General features: G+C 35.3%; 4 protein-coding genes across 6 annotated transcripts; all 4 read left to right on the top strand.

Annotated features, from left to right (window-relative positions):
- Positions 1–47: 47 nt before the first annotated feature.
- On the top strand, positions 48–7888 carry LOC107007831 (E3 ubiquitin-protein ligase SINAT2-like). 3 transcript variants are annotated; one of them, XM_015206630.2, is made up of 4 exons: positions 48–606; positions 4131–4433; positions 5863–6246; positions 7322–7888. In XM_015206630.2, exons 2-4 carry the CDS (start codon positions 4215–4217, stop codon positions 7643–7645), a joined length of 927 nt encoding a protein of 308 aa, XP_015062116.1. In that variant the 5' UTR covers positions 48–606; positions 4131–4214; the 3' UTR covers positions 7646–7888. The 3 variants fall into 3 exon arrangements, with proteins under 3 accessions (XP_015062116.1, XP_027769759.1, XP_027769758.1); XM_027913958.1 differs by having other exon boundaries at positions 48–624; XM_027913957.1 differs by lacking the exon at positions 48–606 and adding an exon at positions 3093–3243.
- A 1057-nt stretch (positions 7889–8945) lies between these two features.
- On the top strand, positions 8946–13704 carry LOC107010543 (GTP-binding protein BRASSINAZOLE INSENSITIVE PALE GREEN 2, chloroplastic). The gene is made up of 3 exons (XM_015209833.2): positions 8946–10351; positions 11074–11241; positions 12722–13704. Exons 1-3 carry the CDS (start codon positions 9131–9133, stop codon positions 13100–13102), a joined length of 1770 nt encoding a protein of 589 aa, XP_015065319.1. The 5' UTR covers positions 8946–9130; the 3' UTR covers positions 13103–13704.
- A 1073-nt stretch (positions 13705–14777) lies between these two features.
- LOC107008345 (probable rRNA-processing protein EBP2 homolog) lies at positions 14778–17292 on the top strand. Its single transcript, XM_015207342.2, has 2 exons — positions 14778–14872; positions 16128–17292. Exon 2 carries the CDS (start codon positions 16143–16145, stop codon positions 17034–17036), a length of 894 nt encoding a protein of 297 aa, XP_015062828.1. The 5' UTR covers positions 14778–14872; positions 16128–16142; the 3' UTR covers positions 17037–17292.
- A 752-nt stretch (positions 17293–18044) lies between these two features.
- Positions 18045–20360, top strand: LOC107006772 (60S acidic ribosomal protein P1-like). Its single transcript, XM_015205293.2, has 4 exons — positions 18045–18151; positions 18842–18924; positions 19178–19393; positions 20141–20360. Exons 2-4 carry the CDS (start codon positions 18856–18858, stop codon positions 20192–20194), a joined length of 339 nt encoding a protein of 112 aa, XP_015060779.1. The 5' UTR covers positions 18045–18151; positions 18842–18855; the 3' UTR covers positions 20195–20360.
- The last annotated feature ends 789 nt before the right edge of the window (positions 20361–21149 follow it).

Here is a 21149-nt window from a genome sequence, read left to right as displayed (position 1 = left end):
CCCCCACCCCCCAGTAGAAAAAGCCAATACAGCTTCAGACTTCAAAGTCCACCATTAATGGTCATCCTCTAAGACAAAATTTCCACAAAAAATGGTGTGTTGTACAAAATTCACAATAGCCTTTCAAAAAAATCCAATCTTTTTTAGTATATTTTTTTCAATTTTTTTCTATTTGTACACAAACATGTGTATGTGTCACAAAAATCAGTAAACTATAAGGGGGGTTGTATCAATTATAAGTTTAAATTATTATGAAATTATGAGGATTTACATGATTTGATTGTGACCCTTTTCAAATCTTTGACTCTTGTTACCCTTTAGATTTATATACTTGTAAGGAGAAACAAACAAATGGTTTTGTTTTCTCAGATTTACTGTTGAAAAAACAAGAGCCTGTTTTGGTGGACACGAAAATCAAGGAGAAAGCTTTTAAGGATATTTGGTGCATCTCAACCACCCACTCTTACCCTTTTGTTAAGACCCTTTCATTTTCTGTTCTTGGTTTTTGTCTTTGTTTTCCTTTTTTTGTTGTTGATGAAGCCTATCAGGAAGACCCAATTATTGGTTGCTTTTGTTGAGAATGGGATGAGTTAATCTGGCTTTTAGGTACAAAATCTTATCTTGGTTGGTTTTGCTCTTTTTTACCTTAGATTTTGGTGTTTTATTGTGTTTGTGGGGGTGCTGATGATTTTTGTGGTTTTCTTGTTTATGGGAGTTGTTATGAGCTTATAAAGATTGGACCTTTGTGTCATAAAATTGGGGTGTTTTTCTTTCCCTTTAGATTTTGGGACTTTTGATGTGGTATCTTTTCATGGTTTGATGTTTATGTTTGTAGGGTGCTGATGATTTTTGTGGTTTTCTTGTATATAGGAGTTGTTATTAGCTCATAAAGATTGGAACTTTGTGTCATAAGATTGGTTCTTTTTTCCTCTTTACCTTAGATTTTGGGACTTCTGTTGTGGTATCTTTTTCTTGGTTTGATGTTTATGTTTGTAGGGTGCTGATGATCTTTGTGGTTTGAAGGCTTTTAGGTTTTTACTTTTTCTTTCTGGGAAGGTGATGTTTGAATTTGAGGAATCAAATGTTAAAAGAGGGAAGATAAATGTGAAGAAAGTACATGGTGTAGCATCTTGGGTCTTTTTTATTTTTTGCTTTTGAGCTAGCTGTCAGAGTTTGTTTTGAATTGCCCTTTACTAGGATATTGAAAAATTGGAATGTTGGCAAAAGGTGAAGAGCTCAGAAATGTTCTGTTTTCAAGGATTTAGGTTTCTTTCTCCTTAAAATGATTAACAAAGTTTGGATCTTTGGATGTTTGTTCTAGTCTTGGCTGCTATTTTTGTTGATCAACAAATTTTGATGGATGATGATTTTTTTTCCTTTTTGTGCTTTTCTTGTTTGTGGGAGTTCTTATGAGCTCATAAAGTTTGAACCTTTGTGTCATAAAATTGGTTTGAATTTTTGGTTTGAGGGTCTATTGGAAAAAGTCTCTCTAGCTTTAAGGTAGGGTTAAGGTTTGCGTACACTACCCTCCCCAGACCCCACTGCGTATCTTGTTGTTGCTTCTTCTTTTTCTTCTCATTTTTGTCCAATCAAAGTTATGCCTTCTCAGTAAGGGGAGTGAGCGTAGTTGTTCTTGATGTTGTAGGCATTGCATTCGCTTCTTGTGTAAGAAAATTCTTTGAGAAGATTTTTATATGGTACATTTCAGTGTGATTTTGGAAATAAGTGAGATACCTTAGTTGCTATGCTGTCTATGCTTTTTCCTATTGGGTGATACTTTGCTGGACATTTAGGATAGCCTTGTCAGGTGAGGAAACTCTCTATCCACACTTACCTTAAGAAATTTTTTGTTGAAGAACTTAGATTTATTCATCTCGGTGAGTTAGTTTGGTTAACCAAGGTATCCTGCACGAGCACTTAAGCTTTTGATGGCTTTGGCTGGTAAATATTAAGCAAATGTGTCTGCAGACAATTTTAATGACAGATTAGTGTCGAAACTCGAGACAACTTTTGAGCATATCAAAGTCACTTCCCTAAAAAGAAGAAGGGAGCTGCTTGACAAATGTTAAGGAGTCTTTTGAAAATTGAAAAAAATTATAGTAAGTCTTTATACTTCTTTTTGAGCAGGTAAAGTATTTACTAAGTCGTTATACTTATTAGACATCACTTTCTTTGTAAGAGTGTCATGATTATTAACGCGTCTAAATCAAAGTTCTCTGCCTATAAAGGAGTTGTATGAATGCCATTCCTTTTAATATTGCCGTCAGCCCTAGAATTACTAGCTTACTTTCCTTTTGAGAATTTCCAAGAGTACTTTCCTCTTGAATAACTTCTTTCTCCCTCCGCCCCATCGTTGTCAATGAAATTCTAAATGTATATTGAAAAGAATCACTTTTAATTCTTTATATGTCTCTACCTTTGGATCGAATTGTTGTCAAATTATGATTATTGCATGGGAGTGATGGATAGTTCTCTAGCCAACACACATCTTTTAGCCAAAGATATAGTTTCCTGATGTGTTTTCATCTTTCTATCAAATTTTTACCATGTGGATGTGGTTGTGATATTCGTTCTCAATCTGTGTCTTTGACTTCAAATTGACAAATCCAAAGTGCTACGTTGGTGCTACATAAAAGCACATTGCTTGGTTTTTGCATATCCTATACCACTGTGTTTATGCACTCTTTTCAATAATTAGTGTCCAGAAAGAAAAATATAAAACAGTTGAAATGAGACCAGACATTCTTTTTGCTGTGCAATTAATATAATCTAGCTCTTGGTTAGAAACTTTAATTACAAGTTAAGATACATTTATAAGCTTTGCAAAACATCAGATGCCAAATCCTCTTAAAAACTTTTACTTATTTAAAAACAACTTTGAAATTAATTTGGACGTTTAGGAACTTTTCAAGTTATAATCTTTTCCATTATAAACAGCATAATACACTTGAAAATCTTAGTCGAAGATTTGTTTCTTTGACTCTTTAGATGTGAAATTGGACAATTTTTTATGACGAAGTAGTTTTCTTGGATTGTCCAAAAAAGTACTAATTTTCACGAGTATGTTGCTCCATCCATACCGTGAAACTCAGCTGCAGATGAGGTGTCATTCTGGACAAAATGTCGCTAGATTTCCAATAATAAAGGCTGTCTTGGATAGGTTGTCAATCCATACCATGAAACTCAGCTGCAGATGAGGTGTCATTCTGGATAAGATTTGTTCTCCGTATAATCGTCCTCTATGTATATTATCTGCTGTTTTAAGATGTACTAGCAATAAAGGAATTTTAAATCTTTGACTAGGTTGTAGCAGCTTGGTTTCCGTTTCAAATACTCTTTCCCAATCTTTGGTTGAATTAGACTTTTCTGGATGCTTTGTCCTGAGAGTAGCATAGCTTCGCATTATTTTCAATGCAAGGACTTTGTTAGTATCTGAAGGGAAGTTACAGATGTGCAACTATTTTTATATCTTAATTCTACTTCTTGCAGTTGCCAAAGGACCAATTGTAATTGCTTTCGGGGATTAGATGTGTTATGTTTAAAAAAAAATTGATAGGTGAATTATTGGCAACAACATAGCAAGTTTACTTGGTGAATTAAGTCTTTGGTCAAACTTTTTTAGAATAATAATATTTTGATCTTACACAAGTATCTTCTTCTAGCAATTATTTGACACAAGACCTAGTTATTGAAAGACCAGTTCTAGACATGTGTGCAACTCGCTAATCTTGAATGCTGACAATCGAAAATTTCAATAGACTAGTTATCTCATTATTTATAATAGGGACATTAACTTGTTTAACTTTCTTTTCTGCTGTTCTCCTTTTCCCAACTCTCCTGTTAATTTTGCTTGCGAAATGAATATTTTCTTAAAAACTTACTCTGGTTAGCCATCGAAGACTTGACAAAGAAATTTCCATACACGTGTTGGTGTTAGATTGCATGCATTAACTGGCATTAAAACAGGGTGTTCTAACTAGTAGTGGCACAAACCTCCTTTCCGACGCCTTATTGCTTTTTCATTTATGTAGATCTTTTTCTTATTCTGTTTGATAGGTTGATTTCTCTGCCCTTTTTATTCAGAAAATGAATATCTTTCCAATTTATGACCGTGCTTTCTTTGGTGGCAGGATCAGGGCCGTCAAGAGATCTAGAAGATCAGATTTGAGGAGGATATATATTGTTGTCAACACATAGTAGTTTATATAGATACCATGGCTCCCGGAGGCAGTAATTACCAGGATATTGGTGATTCCCGCAGTGCATATTCTGACTATGGTATTGCACCAGAAAGTGCTGAGTTCAAAAACTCCCCCTTTAGAAAAGCTGCAGCTGTTATTGGTGGGAAGAATGGAGTGGGATCTAATAGTGCTGTTCATGAGCTACTTGAATGCCCTGTTTGTATGAATCCAATGTATCCACCAATTCACCAGGTAGATTCTAATATTTCTTAAATTGGAATGGCAGCTTTGCTATGAGAGTGATTTGTGATCGCTTGACATTCTGTTATTCACCAAAGTGGCACAGGGTGGAGCTGCTTTTGGTACTTGCTGTTGAATTTTGATAATAATGCTGATATTTTTCCAAACGATTATTGAGCACCATATTTTAGTTGTCCAAACTATATAGAATGTATTGGATAGTGAATTTTGAATTCTAAGAAAATGTTTTACTGCTGTACTATCTTACAAGTTCGCTTTTGAGCTGATGCAATCATCTTACAAGTTCGCTTTTGAGCTGATGCAATCATCTCAGTTTTGATAAGAGTTATGTCCAGCTTCCATAATATCTCATTGTGCTTTCTTTCTAGACAAATGACTATAAATGGTTCAAATGAGTTTTTAAATTCAAGTGTCACATCTAATTAAGTTGCAGCATAATATAATCAATTCGAGCTACTATAGAGAGAAAATGTCTGTTAGTCTGTTCAGTAGAGATGAATTAGTTCTCTCCCCATTCTTAGTAAAAAAGTTCTTGCAATTTGCTAGACAGCTAGAGTACCTTAACCTACTAGAAATAAGTTTCAGCCATCCCGATTATTTGCTTTCCATTGTTTGTTCTCTCCATTTTACTCTTCCCACTCTGGACATCCACTTTGGTAAGTCCCACATTGATTGAGGGAATGCGTTGTTGTCTCCTTATATGGTCTGAGGATATCCTCACCTCATGAGTTTACTTTTGGAATTAAGTTTGGTTCTGATACACTTCTTTTTATGGTAGTAAAGCACAAAGATGTCTTGGGCCGGACTTTCGTCATCATTATCAAAAGGAATTTTTGTTCTTTCTGGAGGAAAAAAATTAAACCTACACGTGAGTGGTTTACCACAAAGAAGGATAAATGTCTCATGTTATGGACAGTAAACTCTACAAGCTGTATTAGAGAAAATAATTGTGAAAATTTGATGCTTGTCGTTGGTAGTTAATGATAGAGAACAACTAGTTTCCTACACGATAAACATATTTATGTACTGTGCTACATACATACCCAATGCATCTCTTAGATCTATGGCCTATGTAAAGGAATTGCCACAAAGAAGTCAGTAGAGCATATAATTTAACATTAATAGCAGATTTTTGGTATGTTTTCGGGATAGAAAGTTGGAAAGATGATTTTCCTATCTACCGTTTATGTAGTATTCATTGCATACTTCCTTCTCGAGAGTAGTGTGTGATGGTTTTGTGGCACAATCAAAAGAAAAAGATATTATCCCTTCAAAAGATTAGTGCCTTCCAAAAAATGTTGGCCGACTGAACTTTTGTTTCGTTTTTCTATTTCTTTTTTGTTAAGTTTGTGATCTTATTCTTCAAGTATATTGTGCATTCTTGGTCTTTTACTGAGCTTGTTGATCTTTTTCTTGTAAGTGTCCAAATGGCCACACATTATGCGTGAAGTGCAAGTCAAAAGTACATGTGTGTCCAATTTGCCGCCATGAGCTTGGAAACATAAGATGTCTAGCACTGGAAAAAATTGCTGAGTCACTAGAATTGCCGTGCCGATACCAAATTTATGGCTGTCAAGATATATTCACTTATCATACTAGGCTTCGTCATGAGCAGAACTGCAGATTTCGACCATACAACTGCCCATATGCAGGATCTGAATGCGCTGTTACCGGTGATATTCAGTACCTCGTTGCACACTTAAAAGATGATCACAAAGTTGATATGCATGATGGCTGTACCTTCAATCATCGTTATGTCAAATCTAATCCTCAAGAAGTTGAGAATGCTACATGGATGTTGACGGTTAGTCCTCTATCTTTCTTTCTCTCTTTTTTCTTTTTTCCTTTGTTGTGAAGGAGAGCCTTGGTGTAACTGGTTAAGTTGCCGCCATGTGACCGGGAGGTCACGTGTTTGAGCCATGGACATAGCCTCTTGCAGCAATGCAGGGTAAGACTGTATAACCTCTCTATCTCTACGAGGTAGGAGTAAGGTTTGTGTACACTCTACCCTCCCTAGATCCTACTTTTAGGCTAACACCGGCCACCGGGTATGTTATTGTAATTTTACAGCTTTCCTGCACAAGGAAAAGAAGCACAAACGTCCAGTGTTTTGTGCTTCTTTATCAACAACTTAAAGGCGAAATCCCAATGAGATTCACATACCCTTTTAAGTCAACATTGAAAGAAAATCTTTTGAAAATTCTGAAGCTGTCTTCTGTGGAAGGAGAGAAACTGATGGCTGTTTCTGTTAATTTTTTCTCTTAAAGTTAGATCTTGGACTCCTATTCAATACTTTGAGGAAAAAATCTGTTACTATTTACCTTATCAAAAAAAGAACCACTATTATGTACTCCCTCCGTTACAATTTGTTTTACTTTCCTTTTAGTTTGTTTATAAAAGAATGCCTCTTCCCCTTTTTGGCCAACTCTTTAATTCCAACTCTCCACATGACATGTTTAAGGCCATAAGATTGAAGGACATTTTGGTACATTTTACATATTTTGAGTTTAAGATGACAAGATTCAAAAATTTTCTTTACTTTCTTAAACTACGTGACACATCAAAACCAGGCAAATAATTGAAACGGAGCACTTTTCTTCATCCAATTGTAGAAGTGTTGTATAACATTTTGTTATTCATCATCGTCTTTGTACTTTAGCTATTGTTAGGAGGTTCATACTTTTATTGCCAGCTTTATCTTTTTTGGTTGAAAGTGAAGGCAGACAAGAGCATGCATAATTTTGTTATTCGCCCACCAATTAATTTTCCATCTAGCATTTAGCCATGATAACCGAGCCTTTTTCTTTGTGGATTTTCACATTGTTCCATCTGCAATGATGTGCTGTTGGTAATAGTTTGTTGGCTGTTTTCTGGAATAGGTCTTTAACTGTTTCGGTCACCAGTTCTGCCTGCACTTTGAGGCTTTCAATCTTGGATTGGCACCGGTATACATGGCATTCCTTCGTTTTATGGGTGATGATGATGATGCGAAAAGATTTAGTTATAGTCTTGAAGTAGGTGGATTTGGCAGAAAGTTAACATGGCAGGGAGTACCGAGGAGCATCCGTGATAGTCATAAAACTGTCCGAGACAGTTTAGACGGGCTGATTATTCAAAGGAGCATGGCACTCTTCTTCTCTGGTGGTGACAGGAAGGAGCTGAAGCTAAAGGTAGCTGGGCGTATTTGGCGAGAGCCATTGTAAACTAGATATATGCATCTTCCTTCATCGCGGGGATGCCCTGAAAGTATAGTTAGTTATCGCTAAATTGGTTGGTGGCTTAAATTTTTTGTAAATGGTTCTATACAGTTTCTGGTTTTTCGGATCGATCGTATCGATTGTTAGTTTAGCTCAACTGTGGATCATGTATCTAAAGTTGTGAGGCATTTTAAGCTTTTCTATGACCAGCCATATGATAATCTATCTGGTTATTAGTCTCTTTCTGTATATTCTCTCTTGCCCTTTTGTTTCTTTAGTTAAGTCCCTCAAAATTGTTTCTTTATGTGTTCAATAGTCATTTTTTATGGGAAAAAAAGGTCGGAATTGTGATCTTGATTAGATAGTTGCATTTTTCTCGTATCTTTTATTTGTCTTGTGCGGGTGGGGGTGGGGGTGGGGGAGGCTATTATGGCATACCGACCAATAAAGGTCGGAATTATGATATTGATTAGATAGTTGCATTCTTCTCATCTCTCTTATTGTGATGTTGATTAGATAGGTGCATTCTTCTCGTCTCTCCTATTGTGATGTTGATTAGATAGTTGTATTCTTCTCGACTCTCTTATTTGACTGGGTATCCTGGACACCATTGATTTCAGGTGGCTTAAAAAAGTGAAAGACGTATAAATTTAAAATATTCGTTTTTAAAATTTTGTTTCAAATAAACTTTAAAAGTTCGATTTTAGAATTTACCATCAGATCAAAAATGTATTTCACCCTTATTAGTAATATATATAATATCCATTATTCAATTAAATTATATTAGATTCATGTTTTTTTTTGTGACATGATCTAATTACTAAAAAATTAAGCTAAATCAAGAAATTAAAAAAAAAATCAAATTTATTTTTATTCAGATTGAATGATACTGTTTCAAAATTCTAAAATTCAAAAATCAAATATATTAACGTCTATCATTTCAATTAAACTATATTATATTCATATTATTTTTTGTGATGTGATCTAATAATCAAAAAATAATTAAGTCAAAAAGAAAAGAAAAAAATTAAATCAAATCAATTTTATTCGTTCAAATTAAATTATATTCTTTCAAAATACTAAATTTCAATATCGAATACACACCCTTTTCGAAATTATCACAAATAAAAATTCATAAGAATAATTCAGTTGTTCGAGCACAAATTTTTCTAATGAATTTTTCAAATTCGAAACCCTTTTATCACAAAGAAAAATTCATAAATATAACTCAGTTGGTCGAACACGAATTTCCCTAATAAATTTCTCAAATTTGAAACCTTTATATTCTTTCTTTGATCGATCTATCGAGCTTGTCATAAAAAGCTTGTATAGACCAATTTACGTCTTCGAAATTAAAATTTTCAATGAACCCTAGCTAGATAGACAGCCCAAAGAGAACAACAAAATCCTTAAACCTCAAAAAAGGGTACAAATGCCTCTTGAAACTCTTTGACAACAACCTTAGATTACCAGAAAATCAATCAAAGAACAATGATAATCAGATCAATTTCTTCATCAAAGTTGAAAAAATTGATTTTTCGACTTTCTCTCTCAGCATATACACACAAAAATCCTATACCAAACTCTTCTCCTCCAATTCTTGAAAATGTTTATACCCAAAACCCTGCTAAAACCCTTGTCCCTTCATTCTTGTTCAGCTTCAGAAACTTCTCTACACCTATAAAAATCCAATCTTTACCAGTTTCTAGAGATGGGAATTTTGAGGAATCCATTTCTGATGTTGTTTGCCCTGGTTGTGGTGTTAAAATGCAAGATTCTGACCAAAAACAACCAGGGTATTTCATCAAGCCTTGTGTTAAACCACTAAATTATAAAACACCCATTAACAAGAATCCAGTTGTTGATGAGCCTGAGATATCGTTTTCTCTGAAAAGGGGTTTGCTTAATGAGGATGTAGAACATGAAAATCAAGAAAATGTCGAAAAACCAGGGTTGAAAGGTGAAAAGCCAGTTGTTTGTGCTAGGTGTCATAGTTTGAGGCATTATGGGAAGGTTAAGGATCCAAGTGTGGAGAATTTGTTGCCTGATTTTGATTTTGATCATACTGTTGGGAGGAGGTTGATGTCGAGTAGTGGGGCGAGGACGGTTGTTTTGATGGTGGTTGATGCATCTGATTTCGATGGATCGTTTCCTAGGAAAGTAGCTCAGTTAGTTTCTAGGACAATTGAAGAGAATTCGCGGGCGTGGAAGGAGGGGAAATCAGGGAATGTACCTAGAATGGTATTGGTAGTTACAAAGATTGATCTTTTACCTAGCTCATTGTCACCTACTAGGCTTGAACATTGGGTTAGGACAAGGGCAAGGGAGGGTGGGGCGATTAAGTTGACGAGTGTACATATGGTTAGTGCAGTGAGGGATTGGGGAGTGAAGAATTTGATTGATGATGTAGTGGGACTGGCCGGGCCAAGAGGGCATATTTGGGCTGTAGGAGCACAAAATGCTGGAAAGAGCACATTAATCAATGCAATAGGGAAGTGTTCAGGTGGAAATCTAAGTCATTTAACAGAGGCACCGGTGCCGGGGACTACATTGGGAATACTGAGGGTAGAAGGTGTGCTTCCAAGGAATGCCAAGTTGTTTGATACTCCAGGGCTTTTACATCCGCATCAGATTTCGACAAGGTTGACTAGGGATGAGCAGAAGCTAGTTCATATAAGTAAAGAGTTGAAGCCAAGGACATACAGAATCAAGGTTCATAGTTTCTCTTCAAGGCTGCTTAATGAATTTGTTGTTTTACTGCAAAAGCTTTCTTTCTATTGCATTTCACTTTCAGTTTTGAGTGTTGTTGACTGTGTTTATCGTTTTCGGAGTAATCAACTACTATCATACAAGTATGATAATTTACCGAGTCCATCTCGTTTTGCTCATCTTAGTCATATCCAATCCTTGCACTGATTGTTAATATATAATAACCAGATAAGAAAGGAAGCAACTTTAGTTTACTTCATTATTCCTTTCTCATTTTTGAGGTGGTATACTGGCTCAAGTTCTCCCGTGTAGTGCTTCTTAATATGTTTCAACCAACTATCTGAACTTACTTCACGAATGTGTATTTTTCTTTTTTCCATTTTGTAAAAAGATTTTGGTCTGGTCAAAAACTTTGTGTGAAGCTTTAGAGCATTTAAAAGAGCATCTAATGGCAAGGTATGCCCAGGAAAGATACAACTAGAGATTAGATTATTAACCTATAAAATGGTTGTGGAGATGTGACTGTTTTGGTTGCTTGTGTAGTCTTAGATACAGGATCTAAATATGAAAAGACAGCCCAAATTTATCATTTCATTGCACCTATTGTCCATTAGATGTGTCTGCCTATGCTTATGCTGAAACTTCACTTGAAGAACATGATTCCTCTGGTTTAGTTTGTTTTATCCACTTCGAAATCTCATGATTTCATTATTTGCTGTGGACAGGTTGGACATTCAGTTCATATAGGTGGACTCATGCGGTTGGATGTGGAAGAATTATCTGTTGATTCCGTGTATGTTACAGTTTGGGCATCTCCGCTAATTCCACTTCACATGGGGAGGACAGAGAACGTCAGCACAATGCTGGAAGAACATTTTGGGCATCAGCTGCAGGTACTATCTGCTTTAGGAATTTGATGCTCTTCTTTCTTTCTTTCTAATTTCAAATCTTTCGTTTGAACAAATCCCTTTTGTCTGAAGTTTATGGTATTGCACTTCCTATTGTTTTCTTGCACGTAATTCAATACTGTTGGTGTAAATTCAGTTTAACTGCAGAAAGGAAAAAATATATTATTGTCAACAGAAGACGGTTAATTCATTGTGTCTTTTTGAATTTAGTCTTATATAGCTTGAAGCTGGCTTTGCTTCTGTCATGAATTCTGAATCTTAGGGTGAAAGAGTTTGAAAGTTTTGCTGATGGTCTGTGCCACTGAATAGCAGTGTTGGATGATAGCGTTGTAGGGAATTCGGTGCTTGACTTTTAAGAAAAAAGCAATAAAGTAAAACAATTTGATGCTATGTTTGGAACTGGTGAGGGCTCAATAAATGCTCTTTGGTGATAGAAATTTTAGGTACTGGAACATCATCACTCCGGGAATTAGAGGTGTCAACAGTCGTAGAGAAACAACAATATACCCAATATAGTCCCACAAGTCGGGTTTGGGGAGGGTAGAGTGTACGTATACCTTACCACCCCTACTGTGGCAGGTAGAGAGAATGTTTCTGATAGACCCTTGGCTCAAGGAAAGCAAAAACACAACATTTATGAAGACATAAGTCATAAGCAGTAATAGCAACAGAATGGTAAGAAAATAGAGGCATAAGTGACAACAAGTAGTAATAGAAAACTAAGAATTAAAAATACGAAAATAGTAAAATAATACTAATACTACTAGCAGGAGAGACAAGATGCAGAACTATGTACTACTAGCCTTCTACTTCAATCCTCGACCTCCACACCGTCAACCGTCTTAGAGCATCCTTCAAGTTTCTCATAGCTTCTATAAACTGATGCTATGTTTGGAACTGTGGGGCAAGAAAAAGTGCTATCCTGACATTGGCATTTCGACGATCAAATAATGTCTCAATCTGGTTGTTACTTCCAAGTCTCTTGCTCCTATTAGGCCAGCCTTAGTGGGAAGCGGCACTGGGTGAACGGTCTATCTGCCTAAACATGCGTGTTTGATATTACATCACTTCCATTCTGTGTTTTAAAACTTCACCAGGTGTCGAAATATATGGAATCTGAGTTGAGCTAGTGTGGTTTCTCCAGATACCTCTGCTGAATCCTTCATTCAGTTGTATGATGATACTTTTGCTGCTTTCATTTGTTTTCGTTCTTAACCTTTAGAATTGTAAGGTTGAGAATTGATGAAGCATAGTCTAGATGGCTTAGGTTCATAAAAGGACCGCTAGAAGGGGCCAGATTCTTCAGACGCTTCATGATATTCGTAAACAAGTCTACCTGTAGTTGGCTACTGACTTTAAAAGTCCTAGTAGATGTAGAAACCTGATTTAGTTACTTTCGTGCTTCGACAGTTTGGCTGATGTATATGATATGATTAAATGCTATATTGTATTTTCATTTTGTCAGCCGCCGATTGGGGAGGGACGACCTGAAGAGCTAGGGAAATGGTTGAAGAGGGAATTTCATGTGAATGGAAATATGTGGGATTCAAGTTCTGTTGATATTGCTGCTTCTGGTCTTGGTTGGTTTGCCATTGGACTAAAGGGAGAGGCTAAATTAGGTGTCTGGACGTATGATGGTGTTGATGTCATTGTTCGTAACGCGTTACTCCCAAACAGATCCTATGATTTCGAAGTTGCTGGCTTTACTGTTTCAAAAATTGTTTCCACTGCTGACCGCTCCTCAAATAAGCAGCGCCGTGATGAGAAGAAGAGAAAATTGAGCGACTCTACTGCAGAAAAACCTGCAAAACCATCAACTGTCGATGTGACTTCAACAACTTGCTAATTGTGGAAGCATTTACAATCTGGCAATGTACTTTGCTTGTCCCAGTACTGGAATGTAGATCGAACGTGGGAATAATCGCCTATTACCTCTCCGGGACCTGGATAAGTTGATGCCTTTCTACAATGATTTTTACCCCCTGCAAAGAGAAACGCGGCATCAAAACCAGAGAAATGCAGGAAGTAAAGGCATTCAGGGTTCATGCACTATTGCATATCAAGACCCTTTCTGCTATGATGACGGTATCCCTTTTACGCTGTTCTTACCTTTGTTATACACAAGTTTTGGCGTCTAACGATGCCAAAATGTCTCATTTCGTAAATGAAGCTTCGTTATACACAAATGTTGGTGTTCATCGATGCCAAAATGTCTCGATACGTAAATGAAGCTAAATGCTGAAGGATTTATGTATGCAACACAAACCGAATGTTTGGTTCTTCTCTACCATCTAGAGGCTTATTCAAGATCTGAAGTTTGGCTTATTCAAGATTTGAAGTTTGTATGTTTTGAATTTGAAGTTGATGAATTCTGATACTTATTTCATGTATATATTCAGTAGATTTCGCGACACATGGTTTGGATCGAAATTGTTGGATTTTGTCGAACTCGTATTTTCCATGTTAGATCTCCACCCCTACAATCATCTAATCAATTTTGTTATGCTATAGGCATCATATTTAGCTCTGTAGGTGGTGCACTGATAGGAGTGTTCCACCCTTAACCATAGTTTATAGGTCTCGGGTTCACGCGCTGAATATATAGAAAATCTTGTTGGGAGTGCCACCCCGAATGGGCCTACAGAGCACGATTCAGAGTTAGCCGGAGCTCTAATATGGACTCCGGATGGGAATAAAAAAAAATAGGTATTGTTGCAATCAATTTGTTCAAGAATTTTACAACTATTGAGTTGATTATACTTTTTTTGGGGTACGATTTTTCCCGGGACCCTGGATGGACGTAAGATGCTTTTTGCATCGATCTATTCTTTTTTATCTCGTCACCTTAACTTATAAATGTATATTCATTGTATTATTCTCTCGTATTATAATTCATAGGCTTAATATGTAACTAGCGTTTTAAACTTGTGAGGATATTTTGTTTAGACACCCGAACTAAGACGTGTTTCAGTTGAACACCTCAACTCCTAATAAAGTGTTCTAATTAGACACTTTTCGGTTCAAATTTTGAGTTTTATATTAGTAGTTAAGTTAACTACATAAAATATCTCATTTTCTTTAATTATTTTCATTCGCGCTGTAAATTTTTTCAAAATATTTTTTTCAAAATATTCAATCTATCGAGCCATTACCAACTAAACAAATAATGATAATTCTATCTTCAACTTCAACAATTGAAATTACCCAATTCTTTCTCCAATCTTATGTATACTCACAATTCCGTATTGTTTTGTATTTACATCGGTATTGAAGCTTTATCAATTTTATAATAAAATTCAAATAAATTAACAGAACTATCGACATTTAAATGAATACATTTAAATAAATTATTTTTCTGAACTTGATGTATACGCGAAGGGGATAGTGTTGCGTATCAATATTAATGTTAAATCGTTATTAATCTAATAATGAAATTCAAAAAAAGAGATCGATGAAAGTATCGAGTTTATGACTCGTAATTTTAGTCTTATTTGGGCTTTCAAGCCCATTTACTATAAACCAATAAATTTCAGCCCACCAATTAATACTAAAACCCTACCCTAAACCCTTCGTCCCCAAAAGATCTCTCAACTTTTTCGAATTCTTCCAATTTTTTGTAAGTTTTTTCTCTCTCTGTGTTAATCTCCATTGTTTTTCATTGATGTAATTTAGAAAACTGAAATCACATATATTTTATTGTTTTTTTGGTTTTAGTGCTAATTTGACTGCTATTTGCATGTATTGTGATAATTTCTTTACACAGATTAATCCGTGCAAATTTGATGTGAGAAATCGAAAAAATAAGTTTCATTCATTTTTGAATGCAATTAAGCTTATGAATATTGTTTTCTCAGTTTTTCAGCGTTTTTATCGATTTATTTCGTCAGTTTTGGATGTGTTTGAATATTTTTATGTGATTTTTTACTGTCTATTAGCATTTTCGTTGCAATTAAGCTTTTGAATATTGTTTTCTCAGTTTTTCAGCGTTTTCATCGATTTATTTCGTCAGTTTTGGATGTGTTTGATTATTTTTATGTTATTTTTTTACTTATTTTAGCATTTTCGTTGCAATTAAGCTTATGAATATTGTTTTCTCAGTTTTTCAGCTTTTTTATCGATTTATTTCGTCAGTTTTAGATGTGTTTGAATAGGTTTATGTGATTTTTTACTGTCTATTAGCATTTTGAATGCAATTAAGCTTATGAACATTGTTTTCTCAGTTTGTTCAGCGTTTTTATCGATTTGTTTAGTCAGTTTTGGATGTGTTTGAATATTTTTATGGGATTTTTTTACTGTCAATTAGCATTTTCGTTGCAATTAAGCTGATGAATACTGTTTTCTCAGTTTTTCGGCGTTTTTATCGATTTATTTCGTCAGTTTTGGATGTGTTTGAATGTTTTTATGTGATTTTTTACTGTCTATTAGCATTTTCATTGCAATTAAGCTTATGAATATTGTTTTCTCAGTTTTTCAGCTTTTTTTATCGGCTTATTTCGTCAGTTTTGCATGTGTTTGAATGTTTTTATGTGATTTTTTATTGTCTAGTAGCATTTTCGTTGCAATTAAGCTTATGAATACTGTTTTCTCAGTTTTTCAACATCTTTATCGGTTCATTTCGTCAGTTTTTTGGATGTGTTTGAATACTTTTATGTGATTTTTTACTGTCTATTGGCATTTTCGTTTTTTTTTTGCTATTTTCGAAGTGATTGAGCATTTTCATGTAGTTTTCACTATTTTGCAGTTTTCTCAGCATTTTTATCAACTTTGTCTTATGTTTGATGCCAACAGTCTCCTTTATCTGAGCTTGTGACTGGTAATTTGAGCTAGTTTGTCAGTAACTTTAATATTATGTTTTCACTCTTTTTTATCAGAAAGTGTGATTGTGTATGATGGTTGCGGATGAATTGGCTATGATGAACCCGGAGAATGAGGATTTCGATCCAGAAACAGAGTCGGAATCGGAAGATGAAGAAGGAGATCAGCAAGTCGTAAAGCTGTCTGAACCTTCTAAAACTGCTGTATATAACAAGGATGGTTTGCTTGAAAGGCTGGCTGATATTAGTTGGCCTGATGATTTGGATTGGACTCACAGGCTTAGCATCAACAGGGAGGAGCAAGAAGAGGTGGATGTGAACGATGATTTGGCGAGGGAACACTCGTTTTACACACAGGGGTTGGAGGGTATACGTCAAGCGTACGTCAACTTTCAGTCAACCGGTGAACCATTTCTGAGGCCCTCTGATTATTACGCTGAAATGGTGAAGTCTGACACTCACATGGAGAAAGTTAAGGGCCGACTCTTGGCTGAGAAGAGGAGGATTGAGGAGTCCGAGGAGAGGAGGAAGGCAAGAGATAACAAGAAACTTGCCAAGGATGTACAAGCACAGAAAATGAAAGAAAGAACTAAGCAGAAGAAGCAAGAGATTGAGTCCGTTAAGAAGTGGAGGAAGCAGAGGCAACAAAGTGGCTTCGATAAAGAAGATGCTGGTGGTCTAGATTTGGCATTTAATGGAGGAGAGGCGAATAAACCCTATCAGCGATCAAATAAGAAGAGACCTGGTGTATCTCCCGGAGATCGTTCAGGTGGTAAGGCAACATTTGGTGGAAAAGGTAAGGGGTTCGACAAAAAGAGGAAAAGCAGGGAATTCAAGGATTCAAAGTTTGGATTTGGTGGTAGAAAAGGTTTAAAGAAGCAGAACACTGCTGACACTACCAACGATTTCGGAGGATTCCACAAAGGTGATCGTTCTGCTAAAAACAACAAACGCGTTAAGAGATAATAGTTCTGCTCATCAGTTACTATTTTTTGTTGTACTAGATCAAAGTTATTCCTTTGTACTTTACTAGACCAAAGTTTATTCCTTTGTTACGCGGAATGAAATAGTACTTAATTGAGAGCTTTAGGCTATCAAGCAGAATGAGTTTAATGTCATCATTTTTCTTGGATTTGAAAGTTAATTTTATGTCTATAAACTCAAATTATGTATTTTTTGAAGTTGTGCTAGATTTTACTGCAAGTTTTTGAGATGATTTGAAGGCCAAGTTTGTCAATTGAGTTATTTCATTGTTCTTTGATGGTTTCTTAGATAGTCATTCTCCACTTGTTATATATGTTTTGTGTTCCTGTAAAACCTCAAACTTTTTTCTTCTTGAGGTTGAATCGTATAAGTAAAGTAGATAATATATTGTTATGTAGTTAACTTAACTATTTTAATAGGCGAATGAAAATAATTGTAAAAGGTTTTTTTGTCAAGTTTTGTTTTAAAAACGTCTAATTGGAACACTTTATTAAGAGTTGATATGTTTAATTGAAACATTTAACCAAGGGGTCTTTCTATAAAAATCTTCATAAGCTATCCCCGTTTATTGATGAGTTTTTTTCGCTTCTCGCGGCTACTCTTTCTACACCTCCGAATATTTGGTGCCAAATTATCTTCTCTTTCCTTATTTCTTTGATAATAGAGTTGACTATTTATGTTGCATTCGTGTAGAGGACTAGACTAGTGGAATGTGAGAAAGCGGTTGTCGATCCCTGGTCGATATAGTTTCTTTTACTCGAATTTGTGCATGTATGTACACACCCGCCGTTCGTACTTGAAGTAGAATCATTTATATTAGACCTAATTCATATTTAACTTGTTCACCAATCAAACGAACGTTTTCATTTTCTTATGAAGTGAAAAAGTGGATGAATTTGATCAAATTTGAACATGGGCCATAATGGGCTTCATTGATAAAATTGGGCCTCAAACTTCTTCTAACCTTCTTAAAGCCCATTTAAGTCTTTCTTTTTGTTATAAGTTTATAACTACTACAATTACAAAACCCTAACCCTAAGGAGAAGACCAGCAAGTGCTCTCGAACTCGCCGTACACTCTTCGCCGTCTTCTCGAACGTAAATGATTTTTTTTCTCCATTTTTAATGCAATTTAAGCTTAAGAATATAGTTTTCGCAGTTTTTTCAGCATTTTTTTATCATTTTGTTTCGTCATTTTTGGGATGCGTTTGAAATTTCCATGTGGTTTTTACTGTCTCGTAGCATATTAGTTTATTTTTTGCTATTTTCAGTTTGATTGAGCATTTTCATGTAGTTTCACCATGTTTATCGATATTAAGCTTGCTCATGTAGTTTTATTAGCATTTTTAGAAATTTATTTAGTTATTTTTAGGTGCGTTTGAACATTTTCACGTAATTTTCAGCATTTTGAATGCAAATGAGCTCACACATTGTTTTTACAATTTTTTTAGCATTTTTATACGTTCATTACGTCAATTTTAGCGGCATTAAGCAATTTCATGTAATTTTCACCATTTTAGAAGTGATTGAGCTTACTCATATTGTTTGAACATTTCCGTGTGGTTTTCATCGTCCATTAGCTATTTTTGTGCTTTTCCATGTGACTTCCACCATTTTTGAATGTTATTAAGCTTTCTCATGTAGTTTTCAGCATTTTTATCAGTTTATTTCATCATTGTGTGTGTTTGAACATTTCCATGTGATTGAGCATTTATTAGTATTTTCAGTTATGTTTTTCCATTTTCAATGTGATTGAGCATTTTCATTTTTTTTGGATGTTTATAACAGGTTAGTTGATCAATATGTCGTGCGGAGAAGTTGCTTGCACTTATGCTGCCTTGATCCTCCATGATGAGGACATTCCAATCACTGTAAGATTCTCTTGCCCTATTTATTCTAATTCTAGTGTTTTTGACATTTTTGTTGTATTGGTAATTTTGTTATAGGTGTGTAATATTTTCAAAAATCCTATTGATTTTTCTTCAATTATGCTTTTGGTGTAATATTTCCAATTGAGTTTTTTCATGTGTTCTAATATTTTGATTGTGTTTAATGTGTAATATGTTTAATTATAGGGCTTCAACGTTGTATTGATTGAATCTGTTTGTGTTTGATGTGTATTAGGCAGAGAAAATTTCAACTTTAGTTAATACAGCTAATGTGGCAGTGGAGCCATACTGGCCTCTCCTGTTTGCTAAGCTTGCTGAGAAGAGAAACCTTGGTGATCTCATCATGAATGTCGGTGCTGGTGGTGGTGGTGGTGCAGTCGCTGTTGCTGCCCCCACTGGTGGTGCTGCTGGTGGTGCCGCAGCTGCTGCCCCTGCTGCTGAGGAAAAGAAGGTGAGAAGAAATATTTCTTACTTTACTTCTATAACTATGGAAGGGAAGGGAATAATTGTTGTTGAAAAAAGTGATTTTGATGGGCATATCCTGAAATCTTCTTAAGAGTCGTGTTTTTGGATATCATTTACTCTTAATGAGAACAAAATGGATAAATAATTTACAAAAAATGGTGTGGAGTCAAAAGTTTTGGCAGAGATGTTATTGATGAAAGGTTATTTTGAATACATGGTTGAATCTTTTGATGATGAATTGTGTATTCCTAAGATATGTTTTGGATGTTGAACTTATTATTAAGGTGTTATGATTTGGGGTTGGTATAAGAAAGTAATTATGATTATTTGGTGGAATCTCCCTCCTTAATTGAGAGTTCTTGAATTATGTTAGATTTGTTTGTAGGATCTCCTCAATCATGAAGTTTATAAATGTTTTTGAAGTTTTATCTTTTTACTTTGAGCCGGTGAGAGCAGAGTCGTAATGCAGGCTTAGGTTATGTGTTTGGTAGAGCTGAGTAGTTTCTGACCCAACCTTGTATGTTTGCTAAACAGTTATTATACATAATCACAAATTAGAGTTAGAACCCTTTTACGGTGAGAGTGGAGGGAGAGTAATGACGACATGTGATTCAGTCAGTTTGATTGGAGGGAGAGTAACGACGACATGTGATTCAGTCTGTTAGAATAGAAGTAGTTCATTTTCATTGCAAACTTCTGAACTTTTGTTTACTTTTGTTGTAATGACGAACAGGAAGAGCCCAAGGAAGAAAGTGATGATGATATGGGTTTCAGTCTGTTTGATTAGAAGCTCCTCCCAGTATGATTTTTGCTTCTTATTTAAAAATTTGGCGAGAGACTTTGTTATAGCTCCCTTGTTGAAGAGATTTTTGATCTGCTTGTCACAGTTAAATGTAACCTTGACATAATTATGGTTTATGAACATCAGTTATGTTACTTATTTCCGACTCCAATTATGTCGCTTTATAGTTTGGATGATCTTTTGGACTTCCATACGAGGACAATCCGATCATCCCAATCCAGTAGCTCTCCTTATAGACGACATGGAGACTACGGTATGTGATTGTGAATGAGTTCGTTCATGGCATTACCAGTAGCTTAAGTTTTTGTTCTATTCTATCTTATGGTGCTCGGCATTTTGACAACACTATTGTATGTTTGGATAGACTTCTTTACTTTTTGATCTCTTAGTTATTGTGACCCAAGTAACGTAGACTCTTCAAAAATGTTGCTTTACCTGTGTCCGATCCTCCAATATTGCACTGTTTTTGAAGGATTTGACGTGCATCCAATGACACTTTTGAAGAGTCCGAGCACAACATAGATCGGGATACCAATACTCTATGGGGTATTGACTTCTCTACAATTTGATCTAAAATTGTTGGTTTCTGTTGCTACTGAACCTTTTAGCATCTGTGTATGTCCACAGGACATTACATGATGGTTTGAACTTGATTCTCCCCGCGTAGCGATAACAGATGAAGGTAAGAAAAGCTATACATCATTTGTTAGTGTGTGTGTGTATATATATATATATATATATACATATATATATATATATTGAATGATCGTTGAACTAAATGAGTATATTCAGTTTTTTCGGAAACAGTCTCCCTAACTTTGACCAATGTAGTTGTAAGCCTTGTGTATATCGTTTGATGGATTGCATTAGGACGTTGCACTTTTGATTAATTTTGACAATCCTTGTTTCGATTTTTATCTCTTGGGGTTATTTATTTTCT

The sequence above is a fragment of the Solanum pennellii genome, chromosome 1, assembly GCF_001406875.1.
Source record: "Solanum pennellii chromosome 1, SPENNV200".
Taxonomy (NCBI): Eukaryota; Viridiplantae; Streptophyta; class Magnoliopsida; order Solanales; family Solanaceae; genus Solanum; species Solanum pennellii.
The sequence above is the reverse complement of the archived record's forward strand: the minus strand, read 5'-3'. Positions and strand labels throughout refer to the sequence as shown.

Coding starts and splice junctions, on each gene's coding strand:
- LOC107008345 (XM_015207342.2), top strand. CDS start 16,143: ATGATGGTTGCGGATGAATTGGCTATGATGAACCCGGAGAATGAGGAT.
- LOC107007831 (XM_015206630.2), top strand. CDS start 4,215: ATGGCTCCCGGAGGCAGTAATTACCAGGATATTGGTGATTCCCGCAGT. Junction 4,434..5,862: donor TGTATCCACCAATTCACCAG/GTAGATTCTAAT, acceptor TTTTCTTGTAAG/TGTCCAAATGGCCACACATT. Junction 6,247..7,321: donor ATGCTACATGGATGTTGACG/GTTAGTCCTCTA, acceptor TTTCTGGAATAG/GTCTTTAACTGTTTCGGTCA.
- LOC107010543 (XM_015209833.2), top strand. CDS start 9,131: ATGATAATCAGATCAATTTCTTCATCAAAGTTGAAAAAATTGATTTTT. Junction 10,352..11,073: donor CAAGGACATACAGAATCAAG/GTTCATAGTTTC, acceptor TGCTGTGGACAG/GTTGGACATTCAGTTCATAT. Junction 11,242..12,721: donor ATTTTGGGCATCAGCTGCAG/GTACTATCTGCT, acceptor TCATTTTGTCAG/CCGCCGATTGGGGAGGGACG.
- LOC107006772 (XM_015205293.2), top strand. CDS start 18,856: ATGTCGTGCGGAGAAGTTGCTTGCACTTATGCTGCCTTGATCCTCCAT. Junction 18,925..19,177: donor ATGAGGACATTCCAATCACT/GTAAGATTCTCT, acceptor GATGTGTATTAG/GCAGAGAAAATTTCAACTTT. Junction 19,394..20,140: donor CTGCTGCTGAGGAAAAGAAG/GTGAGAAGAAAT, acceptor AATGACGAACAG/GAAGAGCCCAAGGAAGAAAG.